The sequence below is a fragment of the Trachurus japonicus genome, chromosome 14 (genome assembly GCF_045865225.1).
Source record: "Trachurus japonicus isolate A0001 chromosome 14, Traja_1.0".
Taxonomy (NCBI): Eukaryota; Metazoa; Chordata; class Actinopteri; order Carangiformes; family Carangidae; genus Trachurus; species Trachurus japonicus.
In genome coordinates this window covers 13,782,064-13,808,824 of record NC_140920.1, presented here as the reverse complement: position 1 = coordinate 13,808,824, position 26,761 = coordinate 13,782,064, and the positions used below count along the sequence as shown (strand labels likewise).

Here is a 26,761-nt window from a genome sequence, read left to right as displayed (position 1 = left end):
CTGCAGAGCAAACCACATCAGAGGAGTACACTCTGATCTCCTGGGCAGTGCTGTGTGGGCTACTGAGCTCATATATTCAAGAGAATCCCACATGCAGGCCGGCTCTGCTTTGTGCTGCCCGCTCCCAACAATGGCTGTCACCTTTAGGCATTTCTCTGGGTGCATTTTGTGGACAAACTTCACAGCAAACTGTGTTTAAGGGTTTTTAAAAATATATATATATTTAAGCATAAGTACAGTATGAAGCATAATCCAATTATTGTGCTTGTAGTGTGGTAGCCTGGGAGGTTGTGACATCTGGGGCAGTATATACTGTAGCGGTTCTTCAGTGCAGCAGCTGAAGGATTTTGCCAACCTCATGTTTGTCTACCATTAGTTTGCCACACTAACTGTGATTGGCTCTTGCTCATTTGTCACTGATCAATTAGCGATAAATTATCCTTATGGGGTTGCAGCCCAATCCCAAGTGACACGGTGCTGTCACAGGTCACCGGTCCATCACAGGATTGACAAACAACCAGTCACACTCACACTTGCTGTGGGGCAACAGCGTGGTAACCACTGTGCCACTGTTGTCTCATTTGCATGGCATTCAAAATTATACAAATTGTCACCATGTTGCAGGTCTTGTTCATGTCACCGCTCATCTCCTCAGGAGAACAGTTGTCCTCTCTGCCTCCTCTCTGAGAAGCTGCCAGTAAAATCTGATTTCAGTTGTGAGTTAGTTGATGAGAGAGGAAACTGTCCATCTGAGCACTGGTGCAGGATAAATGCGGATGATGTTGCAGTAAAAACTCAAAAGCTTTATTATTCCTCTTTTGTTCCTTGCCTACACATACACTGTGTCTGTCTTTCTTTGTGTTTGAGTCTTCAAATCCCACAGATCCCACATAACCATATGCAAATGTACAAAAGTATTAAGAAACACCTACCCCAGATATCAAGTAGTTCAATTTATCTTTTTATTCTTATTTCATTTAGGACTCTAGGTTTTTAATATTTGGAGTGTGGATTAAATTCATACTTGCAAAATTTGACTTATGAGCCTAATTTTGAAGATCACCTCCCCTTTATCTCTGTTTCTGGTCTCCACCGACTTCTATTGGAAATATCTGACTCCCTAGTTGCTAATGTTTGTGATCAGCAGTTCTTAAAACACACTGTAATTGTGTGAGTTTCTTGTCAATGGGCGAAAGAAAAACACCAAAACAACCTGATCCAGACAGCTAATATCTGATTGATGTAATTAACAGATACCTTCACACCTTAAGATAATTCATAGCAACATTAACTTTTATTTGTGTTTCTGAACATTTGATGAATTGAACTGGCTTCATTCCACCAGCTTCTGAGAGGGAAATATGTGTTTTGTTTGCTATCTAGATGTTTTCTATTGACTGGCTAACTCGCTACTTGGATTGTCGCTCACTCTGTGTTACAGTGTTTTTATTTATTGTGTATTTACGCAGCAATTTTTCCCTGTTCCAAGCCAAATTTCTCCCAAGGGAGACTAGAAAAGAGACTTAACTTGAGACAGAAACATACAACGCAGCTACATGTGGAGGCTGTGATAGTAAAATAGTGCATCAGTAGAAACTAACAGCTGTGTTGACCTGCAGTATTTTGTTCTTGACTCTAGATTTCTTTATTTATTGTCACTGAAAATTGTAATTCATATTTCCCCCAACTTGAGGACTGTTTCTCTAAAATGTTTTTGTTTTTTTTGTATGCTATATATAGCCTTCAGACAATATGCTCATGATTTTGAATATGTATTATTTTTCAGGACGGTACTGAATAATTGACTCCATAAAATGCCCTTGATGGTTGCCCTGCCTGCTGGCTGTTGTAAACCATACCATCTGTTTACAAAGTCAACCCAAACTCTTTGACCAAAAGACTTTGTCATCTGTGCACAGACTGATAACACCAGCGTTAATATTCACCAGGAGACCTGAGTGTCCTTTGACATTCAGATTTCACATCTGCATTGTGGCTACAGACGTTAGGGTGCACTGAATATCACATTCAAGTGTAATTCCTTCAGTTCAGGACATTTTCATATTTGGCTTTTATTTCCACGTAGCCTATCATCAATTGTGAGCACACTCGATAGCTTAGCATCGACAAGCTCATACAAACGTTTAAATCCAGAATATCCAGCTTAGTTTAGTGTCAGAAAAGGAATGAAAATAAAACTCTTGAGGGAATCATTTGTAAATCCCCCTAAATCCTTTTTCTTAAGCAACTACTAACACATTTCAAAATGTCATGCATATCCCAGCTTAAGGTTTTCACTGCTATGTGTCATAATACTGGGAGGAGAGCTGACACTCAGCCTCATCCTTTTCATTTCCCCTCTGCCACCAGAGATATGCTGTGCTGGAGTCTAGTTTTGATATCTATGAACTGATAAAAAAAACAAAAAAACCCACCAAGTTTCTGCCTGTTTGACTTGATAAAGGCAGGACAATGACAGATGACAGAGTTTGGCCCAGTCTGGGGATAGCTCAGCAGTTTCCTATCTATAATCACACTCCTCACAATGCACTGAGACAGGACAGTGGCACTAACACCCTCTCTGAATTCCCTGACCTCCCTGAGTATCAGACATGTGGACGCACATCGGCTCTTTAGACTCCTAAGTGACTATTGTGGTGGTGCCCAGCAAGAGCCACTTGTCTTTAAAGGCCATACCTGAATCTGAGTGCTGTTTGCTGAGCACTTCACTGTGAAGGTCACCGGCAAGGGAATGGAGGGTGAGCATGTCAGCCGAGTCGCTGTGCTCTGAATACAGGAGTTGTGTTGGGAGCACGTCAGCTCAGATGTCCATATGTAACAGTTACTGCTGAAAGCTTGAGCCTTTTCAGGACAGCCAATTCTTTCTGCTGTGAATGCATGATATGGATTTTTTTTCAACATTTCTGATTACACGGTGCACATTAGTCAGAAGGACAGGTCAGCACTGCGTGACAAAGAGACTGTCATGTTTTTTATTCTGGATTATTTGGACACCAATGCGAAGGACACTGCCTCAAAGTCCTACTGGCCCCCAACGCAAATGCTTTGTCAGTGTTTGCAAATAATGTTAAACCTCTGCACCCCTAGCATTCAGGTTTAGTCATTTCTGACCATGAAGAAACGTTGAGATTTATCCGTATTTCTCTGAAAGCTTCACAGTGGTAAATCTGAACATCAGTTTGTTACAACTGCTTTTTACCTGGGAGGCATCGGTCAGACAGTATGTTTGTGTTTCTATGACAGCAAGTGTTATCTTTAGTGTCATTAAGTGCAGCTTACTGAGTAGCAAGGTTTTTAATATGGTGATGTTGATGGTTGCATTTATGATATGTTTGAAAAGTAACATAGTTAAAGTGTCTTTTGACACTAGATGTGTTATTAAAGGGAAAAATAAAATGAAAATGGGAATGATCAAGTTTTCAGCTTCCTTTAGCCTTAGTTTGATAATAATCAGTACAACTAAACCATTTTTGTTCAATGGTTAGTATTATCAGTGGCCACCCCTTGACAGATATTCTACAACCTTGTACATTTAAGGGGTCCTAATAGGAATTTACCAAAGTTGGATTAATAGTTATTATTCATTCAATTATTAATTATTCACTATCTGGTACAATGAAAACCGAATGGTTCATTCATTTCTTTTGTATCTAGAAGAAAACCACTGAAATCAGTGTGATCTGCCTCTGGAATGTAAGTTTTTTATGGTAACGTATGACATATATGTTCAAAAAAATATTTGAGATCGCCAAATCCTTGGGGTGGACTATTGGCTTCGCAAACTTCACAAAACCATGATGGTAGATATGCATCTTAAACTCTCATCTCTTGACTTAGTGTTAATGTGTTAATGAGCACTGACTTACATGGATTTATTTTGTACATAAGCTGATAGGACGCAGACACACAGAATGCAACAGCAGCTCATCAGCCTGAATCAGCCATGATAGTAAAATGCAGTCTGGTCTGAGCTGTGGGGAGGTTGTGCGTCACTTGACTGTGACACAGAGTGAGACCCATTGTTCATTTAGTCTGTGTGGTGCCTGGATCCACTAGAGAGCCAACTCCTATTTACATAAAAAACATTTTTACATGAGTTTATTCAACAACCTATAATAAAAGCCACGATTTCAGGGAATCAGCAATTTTATCCCTGCTCAGAGAGAAAAGGACAACACAGTATGAGATGCTGATTCTGCTCATTCACTCAAGTCAGCTGTAGTGTTTTGACTCTGAGGTAAACAGAAAAGGGGTCTGCACCATTTTTTCCCCCTGTCCATTAGTTATAACCTAATACAGCACGTAATGAGCTTCTGCCACCACACATTTTCACCACCACTCAACTGCGCAGCTCTTCCGATAATAGAAATATGCAAATTCTTGATGCATGTTATTAATTTCTACACTCTGTCATTTTCTCTCTTCAGAGCTGTTATTCATTCTGCTGTTTCTAATATTTTTTTCTGCTTGATAATGTTCTACCTTTTCAGGGGTCGCTGGTCTTCTGTCGCTTTAAATAGCTGCACTTCATCCTACTTTATATTTGTCATACAATAAACTGGATTTATGTTGGGTTTATTTCATGGTTATTTATTGGTGAAGTTTTTTCAGTCAGATTAGACACAAGCTTTCAAGCCAACCAAAGCCTGTTTACTGTCTGCTGCTTCAGTACACAGACGGATTGATGCTTGACAAGAGATTGATTGCTTTAAAAAGGCAGCATGGCCTCGTGACTGTGGCGGTGACCCATCCTCTGTCGCTTCAGGTCAATCAGTCAGTGCTTATAATGATCTCCTACCTTAGTTTACATAAAGTCAGTGAATAAATTGCTGATTCAACACAGTTATGGTCTGTCACTGGATTATACAACTGCTGAAAATAACATTTGACACAATTTTAATTGCAAACTCAGAAGCTTTTATTAGTGTCATAACATTGTACATAATTAATATAGATAACATAACAACCTAAAAATAGCGTCAACTGCCTGAAAGGTTGCCTCCCCCAGGAGGAAGTCACCAGACGTACTTGGTATTTTCCAAAACAATTTCTGGTGGTTGTTAGCGTCTGTGCAGGTGCTCGGCTCAGAGAACAGCGTGTTTGTGTGCGAGGGTCCAAGTATGTCGCTGTATTTGTCGTCACATAACAGATGTTTTGTTGAATGGGCTCCATGAAACCTTCAAATAGCTCAGCAGGAGGTTCTGGCTTCCTGAAACAATCCCAGCAGACTGACAATTCACCTTCACCTCCTTTTAACTTCACCAATGGCAGAATAGATCCAGATTTACAAAAATAAAAACAAACAGAAATTATTTCTTAAAAAAAGAGTTGTAAATGTCACTACTGATTATATTGTAACATTAGATTAATGGGTGTAAAAGTGGGAGCTCTTGCTTGAAGCAATAATCTCAGTAGTAGTAGTACGACTTCACCAACAAGCAATGGGATGAAAGATGCATGAAGTAAAATGAGCACATATTGTTTCTGAGGGGAAATTGGTCTTCTGATGGCTGCCTTGCTCAATTTCCTGCAAACATATGTTTATAAAAAAGGGCACAAATAGTGTTCTTTACCACATTGAGTTGCCTTGGTATGAAATGCGCTATATAAATAAAGATGCCTTGCCTTGCCTTTATTTCACTATTTCAAACCACAGGAAGCTGTTTTCTGGTTTCTTTGCCTTTTTCACCTGGAGTCACTGCTGTCTTTCTTTTGGCTGATTTAGAAACTGCCTTTTATGGCCGGTCGTGACTGCTGACCATGAATTCTTAAACCCCTTAGTGAACTGTCAGTGGAGCTCCCCATATTCCTGTGTGTGTGTGTGTACAGTGGCTTTTCAGTGCCCCTGCTCAGCCAGGTTACTGTTAGCTCAGCTCCTTCCTTTCATAGGCTTCATATACCGATTCATCCCATGGCACAGTGAGCTCTGCAACGTGGACACACCATTGAGTTGCACCAATTGTGCTTGCTCAACTGCTTCTTTCGCAGTTTGTTTCACCGTATTTGCTGGAGCATGTGCTAACACGTCTTATTGTGGCGTCTTGTCGAACCTTTTGCCTCAAATTCGGAGGTCTGAATATCTGAATATATATAACAGAGGTGACCCCCTGTGACACATTGTTTACGCAGCAGAGGACACACATTATGTCCCGTAACCTCGTCTTTGTTATACAGTAGACACCACGGCTTTAACTTAATCTTTTGTGGATGTATCAGCCTCATGTTGCCTGACATAGACATTTCCTGTGCTCATTTATCTCTGCTCTAAACAGATTATAAACTGTAGCATGTCTGCAGGAAAGTCTTACAAGGGGATTTTATTGTAAGATAAAACATTTCAACGATGCATCATGGGTTCGTTAATAGTTTGTAATAAAAAGCTGGCCAAAAGCTTCTCACACATAAACCGTGTTGCTAACCATTGTTGAGAGGCGGCGTAGCCCTCGCAGCTCCTCAGTTGGGATTCTCAGCACAGCTTTTATCTGCTGCTGTGCTCTGAAATACAAAAAGACAACTTGTGTGATGGAGCTCTTCTCTCCTCCACCCCCCCCCCCCTCCCCTTCCTGCTCCTCCAGGTTTCACAATCCTGCAGGCCATCATGGAGTCGGCCGTGGCCAATAACTGGCAGGTGACGGCTCGCTCGGTGGGGAACATCGTGGACCCCACGGAGTACAGACGCATCATAGAGGAGATGGACCGCCGACAGGAGAAACGCTTTCTCATCGACTGCGAGGTGGACAGGATCAACTCCATACTGGAGCAGGTACAGAGCAACACACGGTCTGTTTTATCTATGAGGGAGAAAAAAAAGCACTGAAAACACAACTTCCATCCTGAAATACATTTAATCAGCCTCATGTCTCCGCACATTTCATTCCCGCTACAGCAACAAACACTGTCTACTTCTCACTTTTTGCCTTGAACACCATTCTCCATTTACACTCTCTCTGAAATAAGGCACTCTCCTTGCTTGCTCTGCTCCCTACTCTTCATTTCTTTTTGTTATTACCCTAAGCACTTGGAGTGCATCATGATTGCCTCAGATCTCAGCATCCTCATTTAGAGACGATGTTAAAACAGGCAAGACGGGTACATTCAATTAAGGCTTGTTATTTGTTGTGTTTTTTTTTGTGCGCACATTGTTTGAGGTCACCTGGGTTTAATTCATGTGGAGAAATTAAACAGCCTCCTCATCCTTGTTTCCTAGGTGATCATCAGCTAGCACTTTTCCCACATGAGTCTTGATTCACATTCAGTGTTTGCTAAGGCGTGCCGCTCGCTGTGACTGCGCCACAGAAAATACTTTATCATCAAAAATGTATTCAATGAGGCTTAGCTGAGACTTTGCTTGCTTACTCAGAAGATCATTACTGTTCATTTGGAGGATTTAGAAGCTATGTTGCACATGTGGTCACGTTTTGTTTTGCAAATGAATTTTGAAGTGTGCACTTTCTCAGGCTTTGTGCAGTTGGACAGAGACCAGTGCTGGAATACAAATGCTTTGAGCATGGGCATGGGCTTTTATTTGCATAGTTGAATGTTGATGATCCTGACTTAAAGGGATAGTTCAAGATTTTGGCAAATTGGCCCATTGCCATAATCCCTAGTGATAGCAGTAGGTTTGTTACCTTTAATTGCTGCTCAGAGCTACGCTACGGAGGCTCATGGGATTTCTTGGTTTCCCTCATCAAACTCATCAAATACACAATCCAACAACTCCAAAATGCTCTGGTGGACAAGTTGTGACCTGCACATTCACCACACTATGAGATAATAACGGAACGTTACGAGACAGAGTTGTTTTCGAGGTAAATTCATGCAAAACCGCTGATGCGCGTACCCGTCAGGGGCAGTTTTTCAGCAAGCAATCTCTGCATTTGCCTCTAAAAAAACTCTGTCTCGTAATGTTCTGTTATTATCTCATAGTGTGGTGAATGTGCAGGTCACAACTTGTCCACCAGAGCATTTTGGAGTTGTTGGATTGTGTATAGTATATATAGTTTGATTAGGGAAACCAAGAAATTCCATGAGCCTCTGTAGCGTAGGGATTATGGCAATGCGCTAATTTGTCAAAATGTTGAACTATCCCTTTAAACCAGCACTAGCCACATTATAGCCACAGAATGTGTATTCAAATTAGACCAGTTCAATACAATGTTGTTCTCACCAGAAAGACACCAGCAGTCCTCTCTGAAATCAGTCTGTGCTCATGTTTCCCTGATATGTATCATCATACAGCCAAGCTAATAATTACTGCCCTCTTGCTGCAGTGCTCGGGAGGAGGTCAAGGTGGAGGGTAGAGGATAGGTGTGTGACTCAGACACTGGAGCATCATGTGGTTTCTTTCCACAGTGAGGCTGATCTTTTCCAAAGCTGTACTGAATACTGTGGATGGTTTCGACCACAGTGAAGCAAGCCTTAGAGCAGAGGGAGTAGAAAACATCAGCTTAGGATCGGGGCACTTGCGAGGATTTATAATGTGACCGACTTGCCGGCTAAAGGTCGTGTGTTTGCTTTCAGCTCGGGTTCTTGCATCTGTTGTACCCAGCTGCACGGCAGAGTGATGTGCAACAAAAACCATTAAGCCCACAACAAGTATCCTTTGTTTTGTGTGTGTGTGCGTTTCTGTGTGTGCGTGATGGAGAGAGCTTGTTTGAACCATTAATCCTGAGCACATCTTAACCTTCTGTTCTTTGCGGAGATATTTGTGTGTAAACTCCTCTGCCCTCTACATAATGATCTTCATTACCACCGGCCCTTACGAGTTTCTCTCTGACCTTCACCGCGGATCTGTCTTTATTTCCTCCGGCGTCGGGGAATAATATGTTTAGTGACAGCACAGAACATTTTCATTAATTTGGAGAAGTTTGCTTCCCTCACGTAGACGCGGAGGGTTTCTTCAAATTTCCTCTGTATTTGACCCAACTTGTCCACCAGGCAGATAATGGCGGTCGTTCATGTGCCATCATGTCAGGCTGATCTGATCATAATCTATTCACTGTGGCGGATGAATGTGAATGGTGGCCTTTCACGCGGCATCTGTCAGAAAAGTGTCTCCAGATGCTCAAGAGCGGCAAAGACGTGCCCGCGTCCCTTGAGAACGACTCCGTGTACGAGCTGTGACATCAACACTTGCTTTAATGTAATATCAGCTCCCACAGTAAGTAGGACACACTGTCCCATAACAGCAACAACAATGAGCCTACTATAAATAGCCTACCCTCCTAGCCTGAGGGAAGATCTCTCACAAAGTCAGGAGTGAGCAAACACATCGAGATCACTCAGGCAACAAGGACGCAACCGCTCTGGACATGATTTATGTTTTAATCAGACCTCAGACCATAATAATAAAAAATGATATTTAGATTTGCATTCATACCTGCATTCAGGCTATTCTTCGAGTCTACCCAGTGGATTATTAATACATGTATACAGAGACATCCATCATTTAATTTATGCTAATTACCTTTGTTATCAGGGGTAGTTTCAGTTGCAATAGACTTTACTTGTTGATAAATGCACTGTGGGATTTTTTTTCCTCCCCTGCCGGCTCTCTTACCACCTTTAAAAATATCACTCTGCTCATCCCTACAGTAAAGTAAAGAAGCAGCGATAAACACCTCTAAGGCTTCTCATCAATAATAGAAGCGCAGTGGATTTATAATCGCTGCCAGAGAGGACCCGTCACCTCCAGCCTCCTCCTGCTCAGTGGACAGACAGAGAAAGAGTTAGAGAGGAAAAAAAAAAAAACCAGACTGGAAAGGCAGAGAGCTTGTGGGAATTGAGCCATGTAGTGTGAGTCTCCCCGTCTAGTGCTGTGGAGGGAAATAAGAGAAGTGCTGAACACCCAGAGGTGCACTGAAATTCCACACCCAATGAGTAGGATAGTAAAACAAGATGCTGTAATGGGATTATTCAGATTACATCTCTGTGTTATTTAATCCTGTAGGTGAATTGTAGTTTTGTCGGTTGCTTTGTGTGGGAATTATTGGCATGTCTTAAAAAATGTTTTCTGCAGAATAGTATCTCCATTTTATTTCCAGGTGCATTTTTACCATGTCACTATCTTAATTTAGCCTGTTTGCTAATTAATACAAAAGAAGAAGACCACATTTATTAGATACTTTAAGGGATAGTTCAACATTTTGGCAAATTAGCCCATTGCCATAATCCCTATAGTTTTAGCAGTAGGTTCGTTACCTTTAATTGTCGGTGCAAGATATTTTTAGAACGGTGGAGCAGAGTCGCGAGCTGCTCAGAGCTACACTACGGAGGCTCATGGGATTTCTTGGTTTCCCTCATCAACCTCATGAAATACACAACCCAACAACTCCAAAACGCTCTCATGGACAAGGTGTGACCTGCACATTCACCACGCTATGAGATAATAACGGAACGTTACCAGACAGAGTTGTTTTCGAGGTAAATTCATGCAAAACCGCTTATGCACGTGTCCGTCCGGGGCAGTTTTTCGGCAAGCAGTCTCTGCATTTGCCTCGAAAACAACTCTGTCTCGTAACATTCCGGTATTATCTCATAGCGTGGTGAATGTGCAGGTCACAACTTGTCCACGAAACTCCTTTTGGAGTTGGAGTTTGATGAGAGAAACCAAGAAATCCCATTAGCCTCCGTAGCGTAGCTCTGAGCAGCTTGCGGCTCTGCTCTGCCGTTCTAAAAATAGCTTGCACCGACAATTAAAGGTAACGAACCTACTGCTATGACTATAGGGATTATGGCAATGGGCCAATTTGCCAAAATGTTGAACTATCTCTTTAAGGTACCTAATACGTGGAAGTATTAGTAGTCCAGTAGTAAATCAGAGCCCTTGAATGAAGCATCTAGCTGCACCAAATGTAAATACATGGGTCTATAGTAGGAGCGGATTTACCCTGCTGTGATCTCATCCTTTAATACTGAATCAGTTTAGAGAGACAGAGTGGAAGACAGTTTTGCACATGAGGCATGTATGTGAAAAGTGTTGTCATGTGAATATTTTATCACTGACTCGTGCTATTTTGGCCACTAGTGGTGCCGTAGAGTGTCGTGCTGTGAGAAGGATGCCTTTGCATTGTTTATATTTCATGCTCTGAGCACCAAGATGCACATACACATCATGACTACAGGGAGTCACTTAGTGCAGACTGCAGAGATGGAAGTGAGTCTGTCTGGAGCACTGTGGTAAGACCCACTGAAAATAAAGAATAACTGAAATGATGAAATAATGACATTCATTAGGACATATCTAATTAATATGGAGAAAACACTGGATAACACAAACCTTCCTAAGCTGCTGTTACTTGATTTATATCCAGGAAACACAACAGGAATAGCAGTGTGATTAGTTGAACAAAACTAATGGATTATGATATAAACATTATCAGAGGAGAAGGGATTTATTGCCCACTTTACTTTGTACTTGTTTCCTTTATTTTTAAAGTCTTCTCCATTAGGTCGTGACTGTGTATGTGACCTCTGCTTAGATTTTAAAAACCTGCTTGAGAAGTACGTGACACTGCAGCTTGACCCATAATTCCCCACAAATAAACCACAACAACAAGAAGAAGATAAGGATCTGTGCTTAAACCTCCGTTTCCTTTGTCATCAACATTGACTACAAGAAGAAAACACGTCTTCTGAAAGAGAGGAAAAAACCACCGACTGTAATAGAGGAAGTTATTGTACAGGCTTGTTTGTAGCTCGGGCGTCCAAAGGAGACCCAGGAGGAGTGTGAGTTAAAAGAAACCCAAATGAAAAACAACATCAAACACACCCAAGCAGGAGAGTTGGCAGCCGTGACAAGGATTATATGGACATTACAACTTAATACGCTTTTTTTTCATTTTCTTTTTTTTTTTCTTTCATTTTGCAGAGACTGGCACTCAATAAGAGGAGTGAGTTAAGGTGTGTGTAGCTGATGGCTGCTTCAAATCAGCCGCTTGTATAGGCTACACACACTCAACAACTATTAGCATTTAATTAGTATTGTACTGAGGTATTTCTCTAGATGTTAAGGAGGATGTCTTTTCATATTTTACTTTGTGTGTGTTGTATTTATTGTGCCGAAGTTTCATCATGTGGCGCAACTATCTTCCATTCAAAAATTCAGCTTTGTAGTGAGAGGACTGGAGAATAAAAGGTTTTACACTGGCATTTGGAGCCATGTTTGACTGATGTACAGCCATGTCCTTCCCCTGCTGTAATTCCTTTCTTCAATGCACTTCTTTGACAGTTAAATCCCTCCTCACATTTTGCCCCGTTTCTAGTAGCATAACAACAATTAGCTGACATGGTGAAAAGGGACACTTATCAACCTTGCAATGCCCGTTCCAGTTCTGGAGAAGGCAGGAGACAAATCACTGTAACAAAGAGATGCCTCCATCAGTGGGAAGGGAGTCAAATCCTCTTGAAGGCACTTGGGCAGACATCCAGCTCTGCACAGGACTGTGGCTCCAGTCTGCTTAATTAGACTCTATCCCCGCAGGAATATTTAGGCTGATCATCCTGCAGCTCGGCCCGACCCAGGGCGGCATCAGGCAGCGCAGCACAGACCGGCCCATCCAGACAGGCGGGCAGCAGGAGTCCAGAGGATGGACAAATAATGATCATTTAGACCTGAGCTTCCAACAGTTGCTTCCCCACCCTCCTTGTCCTCTGTCTGCTTGTGTCCAGCAGCCACAGTTTGTCTCCACAACTCAAAAGAAATGGCCGCTTTTCTGTTTCTAAATGATACCCTCAGCCAGGAAAAAGAGGTGAATATTGAATGAGGATCTGAGCTGTAACGGGAGTCTGAGTGCTGGGTTTATTTTTCTGTTAGCGATGATTCATTTGATTGTAATGCGCTACCAGGGGATGGTAGGTGATGTGCTGTGATTTATTTTTAACTGTGAAGTTGAAAACTCTGCAAGGGTTCATCCTGCTGACAGCGTAGTGACTTACTGCTGGTTTAACAGACTGGATGCCCAATTTGGATGTTTGCCTTCGGTGAAGGGAGTGTATTCATGTTTTTCATGAAATAAACTTTTAAATTTCAGTAAAATGAGAAGATTATTATTATCATGTATTTATGCTAAATAAGGTGCAGCAGCCTGGTGAAAAACAAGAGGGAAAGAGTTAGCCTGGCTCTGTCCATTGCAACGTCACAGCTCTTTGCCAAGACAGAGTTTGGCACATGACCACACATTAAATCACAACTTGTTGTTTTTATGTTTTTTTTCCTACAGATTAAACAAATGCGGTCAGTAATATGTCAGCGAGCTTAATGATAGGTGTTTACAGTCATTATGGCGTGCTAAGATAAGGCACCCAGTAGAGTTACGTTGTAAACAAACACAGCTGCTTTCACTTAGTGTCTCTCACCAAAACACATTGTGTGTGTCCTTAATGCCTCAAACACGTTGAGTGCAATTCCCTCGTTATGAAACATTAAAGCCGAATGATTTCTATTTAAATATTTAAAAGCTGCATTGGTCACACATTGATCTGTGAGCCTGTGGTCGTCTTCTGTCTTATTGCTATATGTCACTAGCTCCTGTTGTTGATCACCACTACATATGAGACGGGGGTCGTGTTGGTTTCAAAATAGGAAAACTTCCTATTCATAGTCATGTCTTGTTTACGCTAATGCACCAGCCATCATTATTATAATCTACATACCTCTCCCTCTCTCTCTCTCTCTCTCTCATCCATCCATTCATTAGCTGCAGTGCTTCTTCTTCGAGGGTCATGCGTGGTTGGGGCTCGTCACAGCTGGGCGAGAGGTGGGGGCAGGCCTCCAGTTCATCACAGTGATGACATAGACACAAACAACCATTCATGCTCATGTTCACAATTGCACCTACAGGCAATTTTCAGTTTGCTAGTTAAACTAATTTGCATGTCTTTGGCTTGTTGAAGGAAATTGGAGACCTGCAGGAAACCCACACAGACAAACATGCAAACTTCACACAGAAATGCCCCAGAACCTTATAAGTGCTGGGAGGCGACAGTACAAACCACTGCTCCACCATGCCGCCCAAGCATTAACTGTAGCAAATAATAGACTGGGAATGGCACCTAGACTATCATTTACATTTTACGAGCATTAAAAATGTAGGCGCTCGTGCAGTACATTCACTGCTGCAGGTTTCCTGTCCAAGGTCTTCTTTTCCCTGAGGTGTTTGAGGAGGATGTTTAGTGAGGGCTCGTTTTTGACAGAGACGAAGATCTGCGAGTCCTGTGACACTTAAAGTGCTGTTCCTCTCCGCCTGACCTCCTCTGGGTTCCTGGTGGTTTCATACACTCACAAAAAGTGATTATCCCAGGGGACCGTGAAACTGGAGCATCAGGATCCTAAAAATATTTGTTATGCCCAGATGCTTTTTTTTTCAGAGCAGCACTGCCAACAAAAAAAAGGGAGAACCCCCACAGCAAATCAAATTGAATTACCCTCCATAACAGCATGTAACATGTTCATTTAGTTACACAAGTCAAAAATATTTTCTTGTTGATATGAAAAGAAATAGTTGACACAGTAATTAATAAGTAAGAGACAGAATAAAATCAATAGTGAATGTGAATGTGAGAATATTTGGTCCTGAATAAATTGTTTGAATCTTCAAATTTTGCAGGACTTTGCAGAACACCATGCTGCAAGAAATATGTTATGTGTTCATGAATTTGCATTTAGCTGTCCAGTAACTCCAAACTAAATGTTATTATTTTTGGTGTTGTGCCTCGTTGAGCTGTAAATGTTTACAGCAGCTGATTATTTTCTAGCAGCTAAAGGAGTTTTTTCAGAAGCAGCAGTTGAGGTGTCAGGTTTTGACGCTCGTGTGTGAAGTGTGAAGTCTCGTGCTTTCAGCCTGAGTGTTGTTACACAGACAAACAGACAACTCCAGGCACCACGGCGTCGCTACGTGATCGATGTGCTGCTGTGGCCCCCGGCCTCCCACGTGAATGAAAAGCAAATGAAAAGCTGTTTCATGGTCGTTACCGGGTAAAGGCACTGAAATTTGTGGGGATGCACAGCAAAACCAAAAGTCATAGCAGAATTTTGTGAATTGAAGGCTGTATGTAACTATTTCAATATGAGAGAATACATTGATGTACTTGGTTTCTTAATATGACTAATTGTCTAATGTACATCAAGTAATGGGGGCACATTTTGAGTGACAGAACAATCCTGATTTAACTTGTGTTATGTGTTTGGATATAGAAGTGTTACAGTACTGTAGGTGATTGATATTTCATCAATAGTCCTGTCACTGGTTGAACGCCAAGACAAAAGAACTAGGTGTTTCTGAATTGTCTGTTTTACTCCTGTAGTGTATTATCCACCTGAGCTTTCTGCTCTAATATCTTATATCATCACCACGTATTACAGATATATAAAGATGTTCCATAAGGTGTTTAGTAACAGTGATAGATGGGACAGAGAAGAGTGACCCTTGTGAAATGTATCTTGGGAAAATGTGTGTTCTGTTAATCACATGTTTCCTGTGAGAGTCTTAACTAAGTTGATTAGCCTCATCTGGAGGATGATGCAAAGTCGTAAAATTACATAGGTTAGATCCTGCCTCATGTTCATGAATGTGGAACATGAACTGTGTATGTTAAACAGTCAGCGGTGATCCCTTCTTTTCATCAACACTCCAATATACCACACTCCCTGATGAAGGCTTGATGCCAGGGCGTCGTAGTCATTTTAAACATGTCATTGTGACAGTGCCAGATTAATTAAAGGCATTTTTTTTACTCAAGAGACTGCCTTGGAGTTTGTCTTTGCTTTTTACAGTCCTTTTTTTGTTTTCGTATTAAAACATTTTTTGAAGCAAACCTCCTCAAGGTTAGAAACACCTCACAATTATTATCTACACTCTTTAACACTGTCTCTGCTGATGCTCCTCAGGCATTGTAATGCAAGTTTTTGCACAGCACACTGACAATACGGGTGCATTCACACACACACACACACACACACACACACACACACACACACTGCAGCATTGCAAGACAATAAGCAAAAAAGCTTCAGAGTGCAAAATGTTGAACACAATTAAATCATTCTTGCATTTCCTGGGAAGGTAATTGGATTTATTGTGGTAACTGCTGGAGGTGAACAGGAAGGCCAGAGGGCCGGTCAGTCAGTCAGGGCGTCCTTGTGACCACCGAGGACATTTAAGGTTTCTGGAAGCAGTTAGGTTTTCAGCTGCACAGATGTGAATGACAGCACAGGTGTGAGCGGAGCTGCTGGGTATGAGATAAAGATCAAATCACATCAGACCTACAAGATAAAAACATAAACCACAGGGATGCCTGAAGTTCTATATCACTTCAATATGATATCACTTTCACTCTGGACATTTAACATTTAGATGATTTCAGTGCCTGAGTGTACACTTCTAAAAAAAAACTGTGGGCGAGCGCAGAAAGTGCAAAGACAGGGGAGAAAAAAGCAACAAAACAAAAAAAACAAAACAACCATCCACCCCCACAGTATCCTTTTGAAGCTTCTTACTCTGCAGTAGAGAATAAGAACCGAGGCAGATATATAGCGAGAGAGAGAGAGCGCACGTGAAGGGGTGAGCGAGAAAGAAGGACACAGAGGGAGAGAGAGAGAGAGAGGTTTGGCAAGTGAAGAAGTTTAAAAGAAATCAGCAAGTGCAGCTCTGCCTGTGTCTGCTGGCTCAGACAGGTGCTGTACAACGTTTTGGGTTTAATTAAGTCTCTTGTGCGAGTGAGACGTGTGGAGCAGGAAGAGGCAGCTGCAGAGAGAGAGAGAGAGAGAGAGAGAGAGAGAGAGGTTTGCTGGAGCCTTGACCTTATTTTACATGTTGAAGTTAATGGAAAGGAACAAGCACTGTCATCACAGTTTCTCTCCTCTCTGTGTGTGTCTCATCCAAAAACACACAAATGTACAAATGTGCCCACACGTTCCCTCTTGCCCTTGTAAATGTAGCTTTAAAATATCTTTCTTTTTTTTTTTTTGTTCCCCCTTCTCTCTTCCATCTGCTCGGTGTGCGCTTCTTGAAAACTGAAGGACTTTGTCATGTCTGAATCTCAGCCCTCTCTGAATGTTCTCAGCGTTTTCCAGATGTATACGTGACTCACCGTGTGTCTCCTCTCCTCCCTGCGACTTGTAGGTGGTGACCTCGGGAAAAAACACCAGAGGATACCACTACATCCTCGCCAACTTGGTGAGAGCTCGCAACATGACACAATTCAACACAACTCAGTAATAAAAACACACACACAGAGCATGCATGACTACTCAACGTGATGCAATGCAGTGCAAAGGCGATGCAACGCTCGGTCGTACTTCTCTTCAATATGGAGTTGTGATAGACTTCTTGATGGACAAGCTCAAGGAGTTTTTAAATGTTTTTTTTTTCTTTGCCGCTAATGATTCCTTGCTCCAGCTACCAGCCAGTTGTGCTCTTTGCTCTCAGGGTTTTTCCAACATGAGCCTGGACAGGGTCTTTTCTGGTGGAGCCAACATCACAGGCTTCCAGATCATCAACCCAGACAGCCCCATCGTCCAGCAGTTCCTCCAGCGCTGGGAGCGCCTGGATGAAAGAGAATTTCCAGAGGCCAAAAACACTCCATTGAAGGTCAGAGAGGCACAGCGTCGACTCTGCGCTTAGATTTTATTTAACTGCTTCAAAGATCCTTTTTTTCTTCTCTCCCCTCCTTTTTTTGTAAGTTTTTAAAGTCGTAACTGTGCTTAAACAAGAGAGATGTGTCAGTCTGGATCTCCTCACTGAGATGTTGCTAAAATAACTTGTCACCTGCTTGTCCTTGAATAAAGGCGGCTTTCATACTCAGACAATTTTTATGTCAATCAAAAAGAGAGGCTTCGGTTTTCTTACTTTTTACATCAGCAGTTCTGCTTCTCTGTAGACGCCATGATCTGCCGTGGAAGCGGTTACCTTGCTCCGGTTGCAGTAGTGTTGTGTTTGCATGATGTCACTGGTGCATCACTGGGGTTTCTTGTGGCCTCTTGCTATTAGTACACATCAGCGCTGACCCACGATGCCATCCTCGTGATCGCCGAGGCCTTCCGGTACCTTCGGCGGCAGCGCGTGGACGTGTCTCGCAGGGGGAGCGCCGGCGACTGCCTCGCCAACCCTGCCGTGCCCTGGAGCCAAGGCATCGACATAGAGAGAGCCCTCAAAATGGTAAGACCAAGGGCACTGGCTGTGTCTGTAAACATCTCTGAGTTTTCTTTTTTTTCATGCTATGCTTTAATCTTCTGTTATGCTTTAAAAAAAATTTTTTTTAAATTATATATTTCCCTATTTTTTCTATCTTTCTGCCTTAAAAATATCACTAAACTTCTCTTTACTTCTACAAACCATGACCTGTAACCAGTCTGGCATTGTATTTCATTCATATAGCACATTGAAATATTTTCAAATTCATTTTTTTCCTACTGCAGTGTGAGAAAATTAACAATTTAGTGACTTTCCTCCTTTATTAGTCTGACCTATAATCTTCCCATTGTGTTGACAGATAGTTAAAGCAATCTTTCCTTTGCTCTGAAAATGTGACCTTCTCTACATTTTTGCACAGTTTTACAAACTTGTTTCTCTCCACATTGATCCATGCCTCATAAATCAGTCCAAACATTCGCCTTTCAAATAAATTCGGACCATGAGAAGAAATCATGATGTTGTTGGAAATGTGGATTAAACAAACACCACACCTGTGAAACCCAGAGGCCCTGTGGAGAGGACTGGACATTTGATATATGAGGCCCATTCGTTGCATGTTTTCATGTGGCGTTTGCCCACCTGCTGTGTGTGAGGAACAGGTGTCATCACTCTTCTCTTGGTGCCTGGCAGGTCCAAGTACAAGGTATGACAGGAAACATCCAGTTTGACACATTTGGTCGGCGATCTAATTACACAATTGATGTGTACGAGATGAAGACAGGAGGCCCCAGGAAGGTAAGTGAGCTCATGAGCACTGGAAACATCTGTCAGAGTTTAAAGTCATGTGTAAACTACTCTTCACTACATTAGCATGCGAAATAGATACCAGAACTGTACGTTAATAAATACGAGCACCTTTCAGGCAGCTTCGTGATGCAGCACTTGATTCCTTTTGGCACGCTGGCAGCGCACGAGTTATAGGGTTGACTCTGATTTGGACAGAAGCTGCCAGTAAGTCTTGAAAAGCCAGCTCAAATCATGTGAGCGCACGTTCCCCCCCGAGATCTGAATCTGGAAAACATCCACTGAGAGTCAGCTGAGCCCTGCAGACAGGAGCTGGAAGTGTTGAGCAGCTAGACCGTGACATAGCTCAAAACTCAGAAACCTCATGAGCAAAACAAAGCAGACGCACAAAGAGGCTTCACTCTTCATCTGCTGGACATACGTTTTAACTCTCACTTCTACAGAAACAGATTTTTTATCAACAGCTTTTTTTTCCTAGATGAGCTGCATCGTGTTTTCAACTGGAAAATTTGCCACTGAACCCACTGACGGCGCAGTGAGTGGTGCATGTGTGAACTTTTGATATGTTTCATGTTGAGCACAGAGCTGTTAATCACTCCTGTGACATTAAGCAAAAAAAGCCTACACAGCACCCAGCAGAGAACAACAGGCGACGTACGGCTCGTAGGCCGTCTTTGCGAGATTATAAGTAGCTGATAATTAAATGAATGTATTTGATATTTTAACGTGACTTCAGTTTTCAGCGTTTTCCTCATGGAAATCCTCTGACAAAGGCTGTAGACCATCATCCACTAAACGCTCCATTAATACCTTCTCTAATGATGCTGTGAGGTGGGTTAGAAGCTCTTGTGGGCTTTACAGCTTAAATCCTAACAGCAGCATTCACTCGGAGCTACTTGTACCTGCCCCTGCAGGATTAAAGTGCATCTGAAAAGAAATTACATGTTTACTTTATGCCTTAGGATAAAGATGCACATGGTGAATTAGACGTCCTCCTGTCCTCTTATGAGAAAACCAGTATCCAAAAGGAGGAAATCACCATCTTTGGTCCTACTGTATAGCCAATAAACATATTTATATTTTACTAGACTTAGACTTAGACTTAGATAGGCTACTTTATTGTCATTGTCATAATAACACAGTTATAAATAACAACGAGATATCGTTTAGAGCAGCTTAATACTGATGCAGAACTAGTGCAAAAAGTGCATATTACATTGCATTAATGTCCAGAGGGGCCCAGCAGTAGGTATGCACTGGTCAGATTAAGATCGAATATCGGCCCAGATATTGATTAAATAGCTAGACTGGTATGGGTCTGATCCATGACGCCGATCTAATTCACTTCCATTCTATGTTTGTGACGCGTGCTACATCACGTGCCAGCAGCACTAACCCTAACCCTAACAAACACAGAGCAATAGTGTTTTACAATGTTAAGTAAATAGAAATAAGTAATGTTTAAGTCAAACCTGATGCTTTCACTCTCCTCCACATGGTAAGGTATACAGTTTATTATTCAACATGGGTATCAGATTGGTATCAGGCGATACGCTAAGCCCAGGTATGGGTATGGGTATCGGTATCGACATTGGGACTTAAAAAACCCAATAGGTCCATCCCCTTTAAAATCATACATAGACACACACATGGACAGGAAAAGGCTAAGAGCTGTGACACATTAGCTTCCCCGCTGCACTGTGTCCTTTTTTCGTCTACAAGCATGGACACATGTCTGGTCTTGTGTCTTGGCGTAAACAAGCCAACAAACATCCACAGGGGGGAAATGTTCACTCGCTCGAAAACAGTCATTTAGCTCGTTAGCTCGAGAGCTGTAGCACTCGTGTCAATGTGTGTTAGCTGAGACGCCGAATTAGGTCTCTTCATCTTCAATACCACCGACAAAACACTAGAGTCTGCCCCTTTATCAGCTTGTAAGGCACAGAGATCCCAGATACACACGGTCTCATTGTGTCCACTGCTCTGCTGTACTGTAGCTGGGCTTTGTGTAACAGTGCAGACCAAAGTCAAAGCACTGGCGCCCGATCTCACACACACACACACACACACACACACACACACTCACACACACTCACACACATACACACACTCACAGAGCTGGCACCACGGCTTGGCTATAGCTCCACGACCCTGACCTCTGAAAGGGTCCCCACCAAAAGCTGGCACCAAGTGGAAGTGGCCCCATACTGTCCACATAGCTCAGCTCACAAGGCAACATACATCAGAGCAGAACGACCCTTAAACCCAAACTCAGAGCGAGACAATCTGCAGTGACAACAGAGTGAGTGAGTACTGTGTGTGTGTGTGTGTGTGTGTGTGTGTGTTCCAGCTACCAGCATCGGGAGACATCGATTTCTTCTCGGCTGAATAAATCAGAGTTTGTGTTTAACAGAAATCATCATAATGCAGCTCCTGGAATCAGACACACACAGGCCTTTGTGTGTTTTGTTTTTGTGCTGTTTGCTGTGTGTGTGCTGTTATGTGTAGTATTAATAGAACAGCAGAACAACCTGCTGCATGGGCTAGATAAAGACACACATTTAAATTTATTAGGTTTGTCTTACTGGTTTTAATTTTATCAGCCTTCGAGTGCTCCACTTGTGCTGCATTCCCGTTATATAAGGGAACATTTGCTGAGCCAGGAATAGATTACTCCTACTCTGCTCAACTGTAGTTCAGGTGAAGTGAGAAGCACCACTACAAGCTTTTAATAAAACCAACACTGTCTCCTGCTGCACAGATAGAGCCGACCAACTCACACGCACTTGGAGGCTCTACTGTAAATAATATATATTTATGTATAAAGGACAAGAAAATGATCTCTTTCTGCTTCTTGTAATAACTGTGAACCTTTATGTCATTTTCAGATCGGCTACTGGAATGAGTACGAAAAATTTGTTTATATAATGGATCCACAGGTCACCAACGAGTCCTCTTCTGTGGAAAACCGAACAATTGTGGTCACTACTATTATGGTACACACTCAAACAGGTTTTAAGTGTTTCACCTTAAGATTTCTGCCACTCAAGGTCAAGGTGTCCATTGTTGCAATCTGTCCTGGGAGGGTAGAATAATTTTATTTTCAGTTGCTTTCCATCCACTCACTACATGTTGAAACAGTCGATTCACAAAGAGTGTTTCAACTGTATCCGTGTGGGTGCCAAAGCATTTTGGTTTTTTTATATTACGGTGGGCTGTTGTAGTAGTGACATCACAATAACGGCTTTGGTAAAGACAACGGTAGCCATAATCACCATCGTATTTACATTCAGTGCATACGTAAGTAAAAATGTTTCCCTCTCATTAAGTAAAGCGTCGGTGACAGCTGCTGCGTCTCACCGGAGACATGAAATGATCTGCACACAAGGGCGACATAAACAACCAAAGGCTGCAACCTTTGGCTGTTTATCTCGGCTCCAATCGACCTCTAGCTACCTAAAGGTTTGGCACTGTAACTGTAATGTGATATCTCTCTAAAACTCACCAGTGCCCACTAGTGCATCAGGTCTAGACACAGTGCTAGTTAGACTAGTCAGCTGCAGGTCAGTGATCATCAGCCATTTTTAAATGTAAGATAAGGTGCGCCTTATCTTACATTTAAAACCATGGCCTCTCGCTCCTTCTGACTTTGTCTATTATGTTTTCATCTTAGGCAAATTCAGAATGTAATAGTCATACATTCTCATTTCCACGTCTAAGAAACTCATTATCTCCATGACCAGACTGGAAACACAGCAGTATTCAGAGTGAGGGAGGAAAAACAGACAGAGTTGTGTCATTGCATTATTTTCTCACTGCCAGGCATGCCTTTGATTTGAATATAGACGACTGTTATTTTAGAGGCATTATTACACTCATCTCATTAACTTCATCTTGCTTTTCTTATGTTCCATAACTTTTAAAGAAAGTGCCATGTTTAATGAAAGGCCACCCTATTATTGTAGGGTGCAACTCTTTCATTTTGTCTTCTGTAACATTGTACATGACTGCAGGATGGAAGAGAAGGTAAAGAAGGACTAGCTCAAACTAAATCTGTTGGATACTCTAAAAGCAACAGACCCCTCTGAGGATGACTTCTATTGTAAGTCAAATAACCTCTGAAAAACATGTACGTGCCTGTAACAAAACAAATCACCATTGATGAATATCCCAGGATGACGTCAGCTCATCTAAAGGAGATTTAATGGCAAACATGTTTTAAATGTTGGAGGAATCACACGATATTTTATTGCAATCCACAGAGAGGATGTGAATTAGCCAAACAACACCATTAAAAAACAACAAAAACAAGCAGATTATTTTACTGTCATGAAAGAACAAATGAAAAGCAAATTGAAACAGTGAAATATTTTTACTTGGCCACGACTTTTCTGAAGTGGTTCATACATATTGTACACGACTGGATGACTCCCCATGTTTCTGACGTCTTTAATCTCTCTGTTGTCACTGACATTTACTTTATGAACTGGAAAAGTGCTCCATTCAGCTTGTTCTTCCCCCGTCTGCCACGCTGATGCAAAGCACATGCAACCCCCGCTTGTCACCCATTTCCACAGATTTAGATTTTGGATGAGGATAGCATGAGGGAGCCCTGACGTCCTGCTTTGCTTCCTTTTATATGTGTTAGCTGCTTCGCTCCTCCCGCTGGCCCAGTTGGCCTCTTTACTCCAGCAGCGGCACCGCTTTCGTTAGTCTGCTGAGTCCCCCAGTAACACGCCTGTTACTGATGTTGTGTAAATGTGTTAAACCTCCGCTGTGTTCGTCTATCCATGTGCCCCACGTGTGTGTTTGTCCCACCCTGCATGTGTGCATGCCACTGTGCCAAATCAAGGCCCGTGACCTCTGAGGTCCGGGCCGCTGTGTGGATGTGTGCTCTTCTTCTTCACTGTGAACTCAAAATTCTGTCTAATTAACAGGAAGCTCCGTATGTGATGTACAAGAAAAACTATTTGACGGCGGATGGGAATGACAGATATGAAGGCTACTGTGTCGATTTAGCTTCTGAAATTGCAAAACATGTGGGGATAAAATATAAGCTGTCAATAGTGCCAGACGGAAAATACGGAGCCAGAGATCCAGAGACCAAGACGTGGAACGGGATGGTGGGTGAACTGGTTTATGGGGTAAGTGTCAGTGTCCCTTTGTTATTCATGCTATTTAACCCACAGATTATTGTAAATGATGTGTATAATGTCTTGAATGTCCTCTGCACTTAAACAGAAAAGAGGTTTTTATAAAACTTCCTCAGTCTACTTTCAGAGCCAGACCAAACGCATACAGCATGATGCAAGTTTATAGCAAATATTACCATGTAAAATATTCTGTTTTACCAGCCACACTTCACTTGTTGTCAGCCAAGTGGATCTGAATCATCTGACGCCTGTGATGTCTTTGGTGGTCTGATATTTCAAAGATACCGGTAATAATCAGTCATGTAAACAGAAACAAAACAGCTACAGAAAAAAAAAGAAAAGAAATGTAGAAAATGTGGTTGAAGTGGACTGTGTGGTAAGTTTTGGAAAGGACTTCTTCAGCTGTAAATTCACCTTGACTGGTTTCATCATCCGTCTTGTGGCTCCCACACACTTGAGCTGGCTTTAACAAGACGATTTGCATCTTTTATGAGACCTCAGCTGCCGGATGAATAATGTAAAAAAAAAAAAAAAAAATCTCACACGGCAGCCTGGGATGATCCAAACAAATCTGTATGCAAGCAGTGCCTCGGTGCAGATTTCTCAGTTTGACACCTGTTGCTGCAGTTATGACTACACCGGTATTAATAACGTAGATGGACGGAGGTGACCCCGTGGAATAACTGAAATGGCCATGACAAGCCCTCAGCTATATTTCTGCATCAACAATGAATTTGCTTTGGCATTAATTAGCCATTCAGATGCAGATGAGCTCACAGAAGAATAAATAATGGACGGCTGTGTTCCCTCCTAACTTCATCTATGAAATGAATCATGTAGGTGAAATATTTTGGTGTTTTTAAGTCAGAGTGTGGCCCAGTTACAGCACCACTCTCCACTTAAAGCATCTCGTTGCAATCGTTTGTTGTCGCAGTGAGATACTAATTGATGAGCCTGTCGGGCTTTGCAGAGGATCTGATGGAGTTGAATTTAACAGGCTGATTCACATTTCATGGAGTCCTTACATAATCCCCTCCACCTCTGTCTTCCAACCCTCCGCTTGATTCATGGAGGAGATTTGGATCGAGACAAAGACATTAGCCAACACAAATGCTGAGTGACTCATTTTCAAATGGCAGCTTCGCTTTCACTGCCGTTATCACCGGTCTCTGGCTCAGTATATTCTAAGCTGCTGTATTTCACCGTGTCCAATCTCTTTACTCTGTGAATTCACTGTAAAGTTGACTCCTCGGCCATGTGTGTGCGATTTGAAGACAGTGTGACTTGTGTACATATATACATGGTTTATCAATATTTCCTTTATGAAGTCAATATTCAACACTTTGGTTACTTATTTATGATTTCCTCTGTATGACTAACTCCCAGTGTGCCTGTTCCCATTTTCACAGAGAGCTGACATAGCCGTGGCTCCTCTAACTATAACACTGGTACGGGAAGAAGTGATAGACTTCTCTAAGCCCTTCATGAGCTTGGGCATCTCCATTATGATTAAGAAGCCTCAAAAGTCCAAGCCCGGGGTGTTCTCCTTCCTGGACCCGCTGGCCTATGAGATTTGGATGTGTATAGTTTTCGCCTATATCGGCGTCAGTGTGGTGCTCTTCCTGGTGAGCCGGTTCAGCCCGTATGAGTGGCATCTGGACGAGAACGATGAGGCCAAAGACCCTCAGAGCCCCCCAGACCCTCCAAACGACTTTGGGATTTTTAATAGCCTGTGGTTCTCCCTGGGCGCCTTCATGCAGCAAGGATGCGATATCTCACCAAGGTTGGTTGTTGTGTTCATTCTTCACCACCTCTCAGTTGTCCTCCTCATCTCTCTGCATTTTTATGGTCCCATTTCCATTCTACCATGGTGCATATAGGTTATTTTGAGCTTGCTGTCCACCTAACCTCACGCTTCACTTCACTGCACTTTCCTCCCATAAAGACCTCACTCCACTGTGCATCCATTTGTTTTCAAGCTGCATGCTGGCAGTGATGCTTTGCATCCACAAAATAACTTATATCCACCATGCTGAGGGCTGTAAATGCACAGGGGTCATTACACTTCATCCAAAGTAGCTGCTTGACTTCCTCATGACTTTTGGAGGGCTACCGTGTTTTTGCTGCATGTCCCATTTTACGGTCATCAACTTGGTGCATATAATGTATTTTGTGTGGACAAACAATCATCAGCACCGTAACTCCATGATGTATTTCCTCAGTATAATTACCATCCTGTCCATTCATCCATCCATTCATTTATCTCTTTACTTCTCATCATTGTGGTGTACTCGACTTCTTCTTGGATGATTCCTGCCTCTGACATCCTTTCTTCTGGAAATGTTGAAGATTATAAAGAAGCTGGTTGAAGACCAATGACATATGAGTCAAGAAGTTTTCACAGATTCTGTTTCATTTGATATTGAATGGAAATAGTGATGATGTGCCACCAGGAAAATGTAGAGGTTTAATGAAAAGTGGTTTTACATTCTGTCGGATTTTATTAATTGTTTAAGGAAACAAAAAAATCCCACTTTTATCACTCTTTTTGTTAAGCCTAATGACTTAACGACTGTTTCTAATTTCCACGGTTACAGAAAGACAATTGCTGCATCTAATGGTTATAGATTTGATGCCACAGGCTAAATCCGA

At 42.1% G+C, this 26,761-nt stretch overlaps 1 protein-coding gene across 3 annotated transcripts in view; it reads left to right on the top strand.

Annotated features, from left to right (window-relative positions):
• Positions 1-26,761, top strand: part of LOC146974412 (glutamate receptor 3-like) — a 68,720-nt gene that overhangs the window by 21,819 nt on the left and 20,140 nt on the right. For all 3 annotated transcript variants that reach the window (XM_085797710.1, XM_085797711.1, XM_085797713.1), the window contains exons 4-11: positions 6,597-6,784; positions 17,142-17,195; positions 17,448-17,609; positions 18,009-18,176; positions 18,843-18,947; positions 21,845-21,952; positions 23,894-24,100; positions 25,519-25,892. In XM_085797710.1, the coding sequence (XP_085653836.1) occupies positions 6,597-6,784; positions 17,142-17,195; positions 17,448-17,609; positions 18,009-18,176; positions 18,843-18,947; positions 21,845-21,952; positions 23,894-24,100; positions 25,519-25,892 (1,366 nt within the window). The remainder of the gene's footprint in view (positions 1-6,596; positions 6,785-17,141; positions 17,196-17,447; positions 17,610-18,008; positions 18,177-18,842; positions 18,948-21,844; positions 21,953-23,893; positions 24,101-25,518; positions 25,893-26,761) is intronic.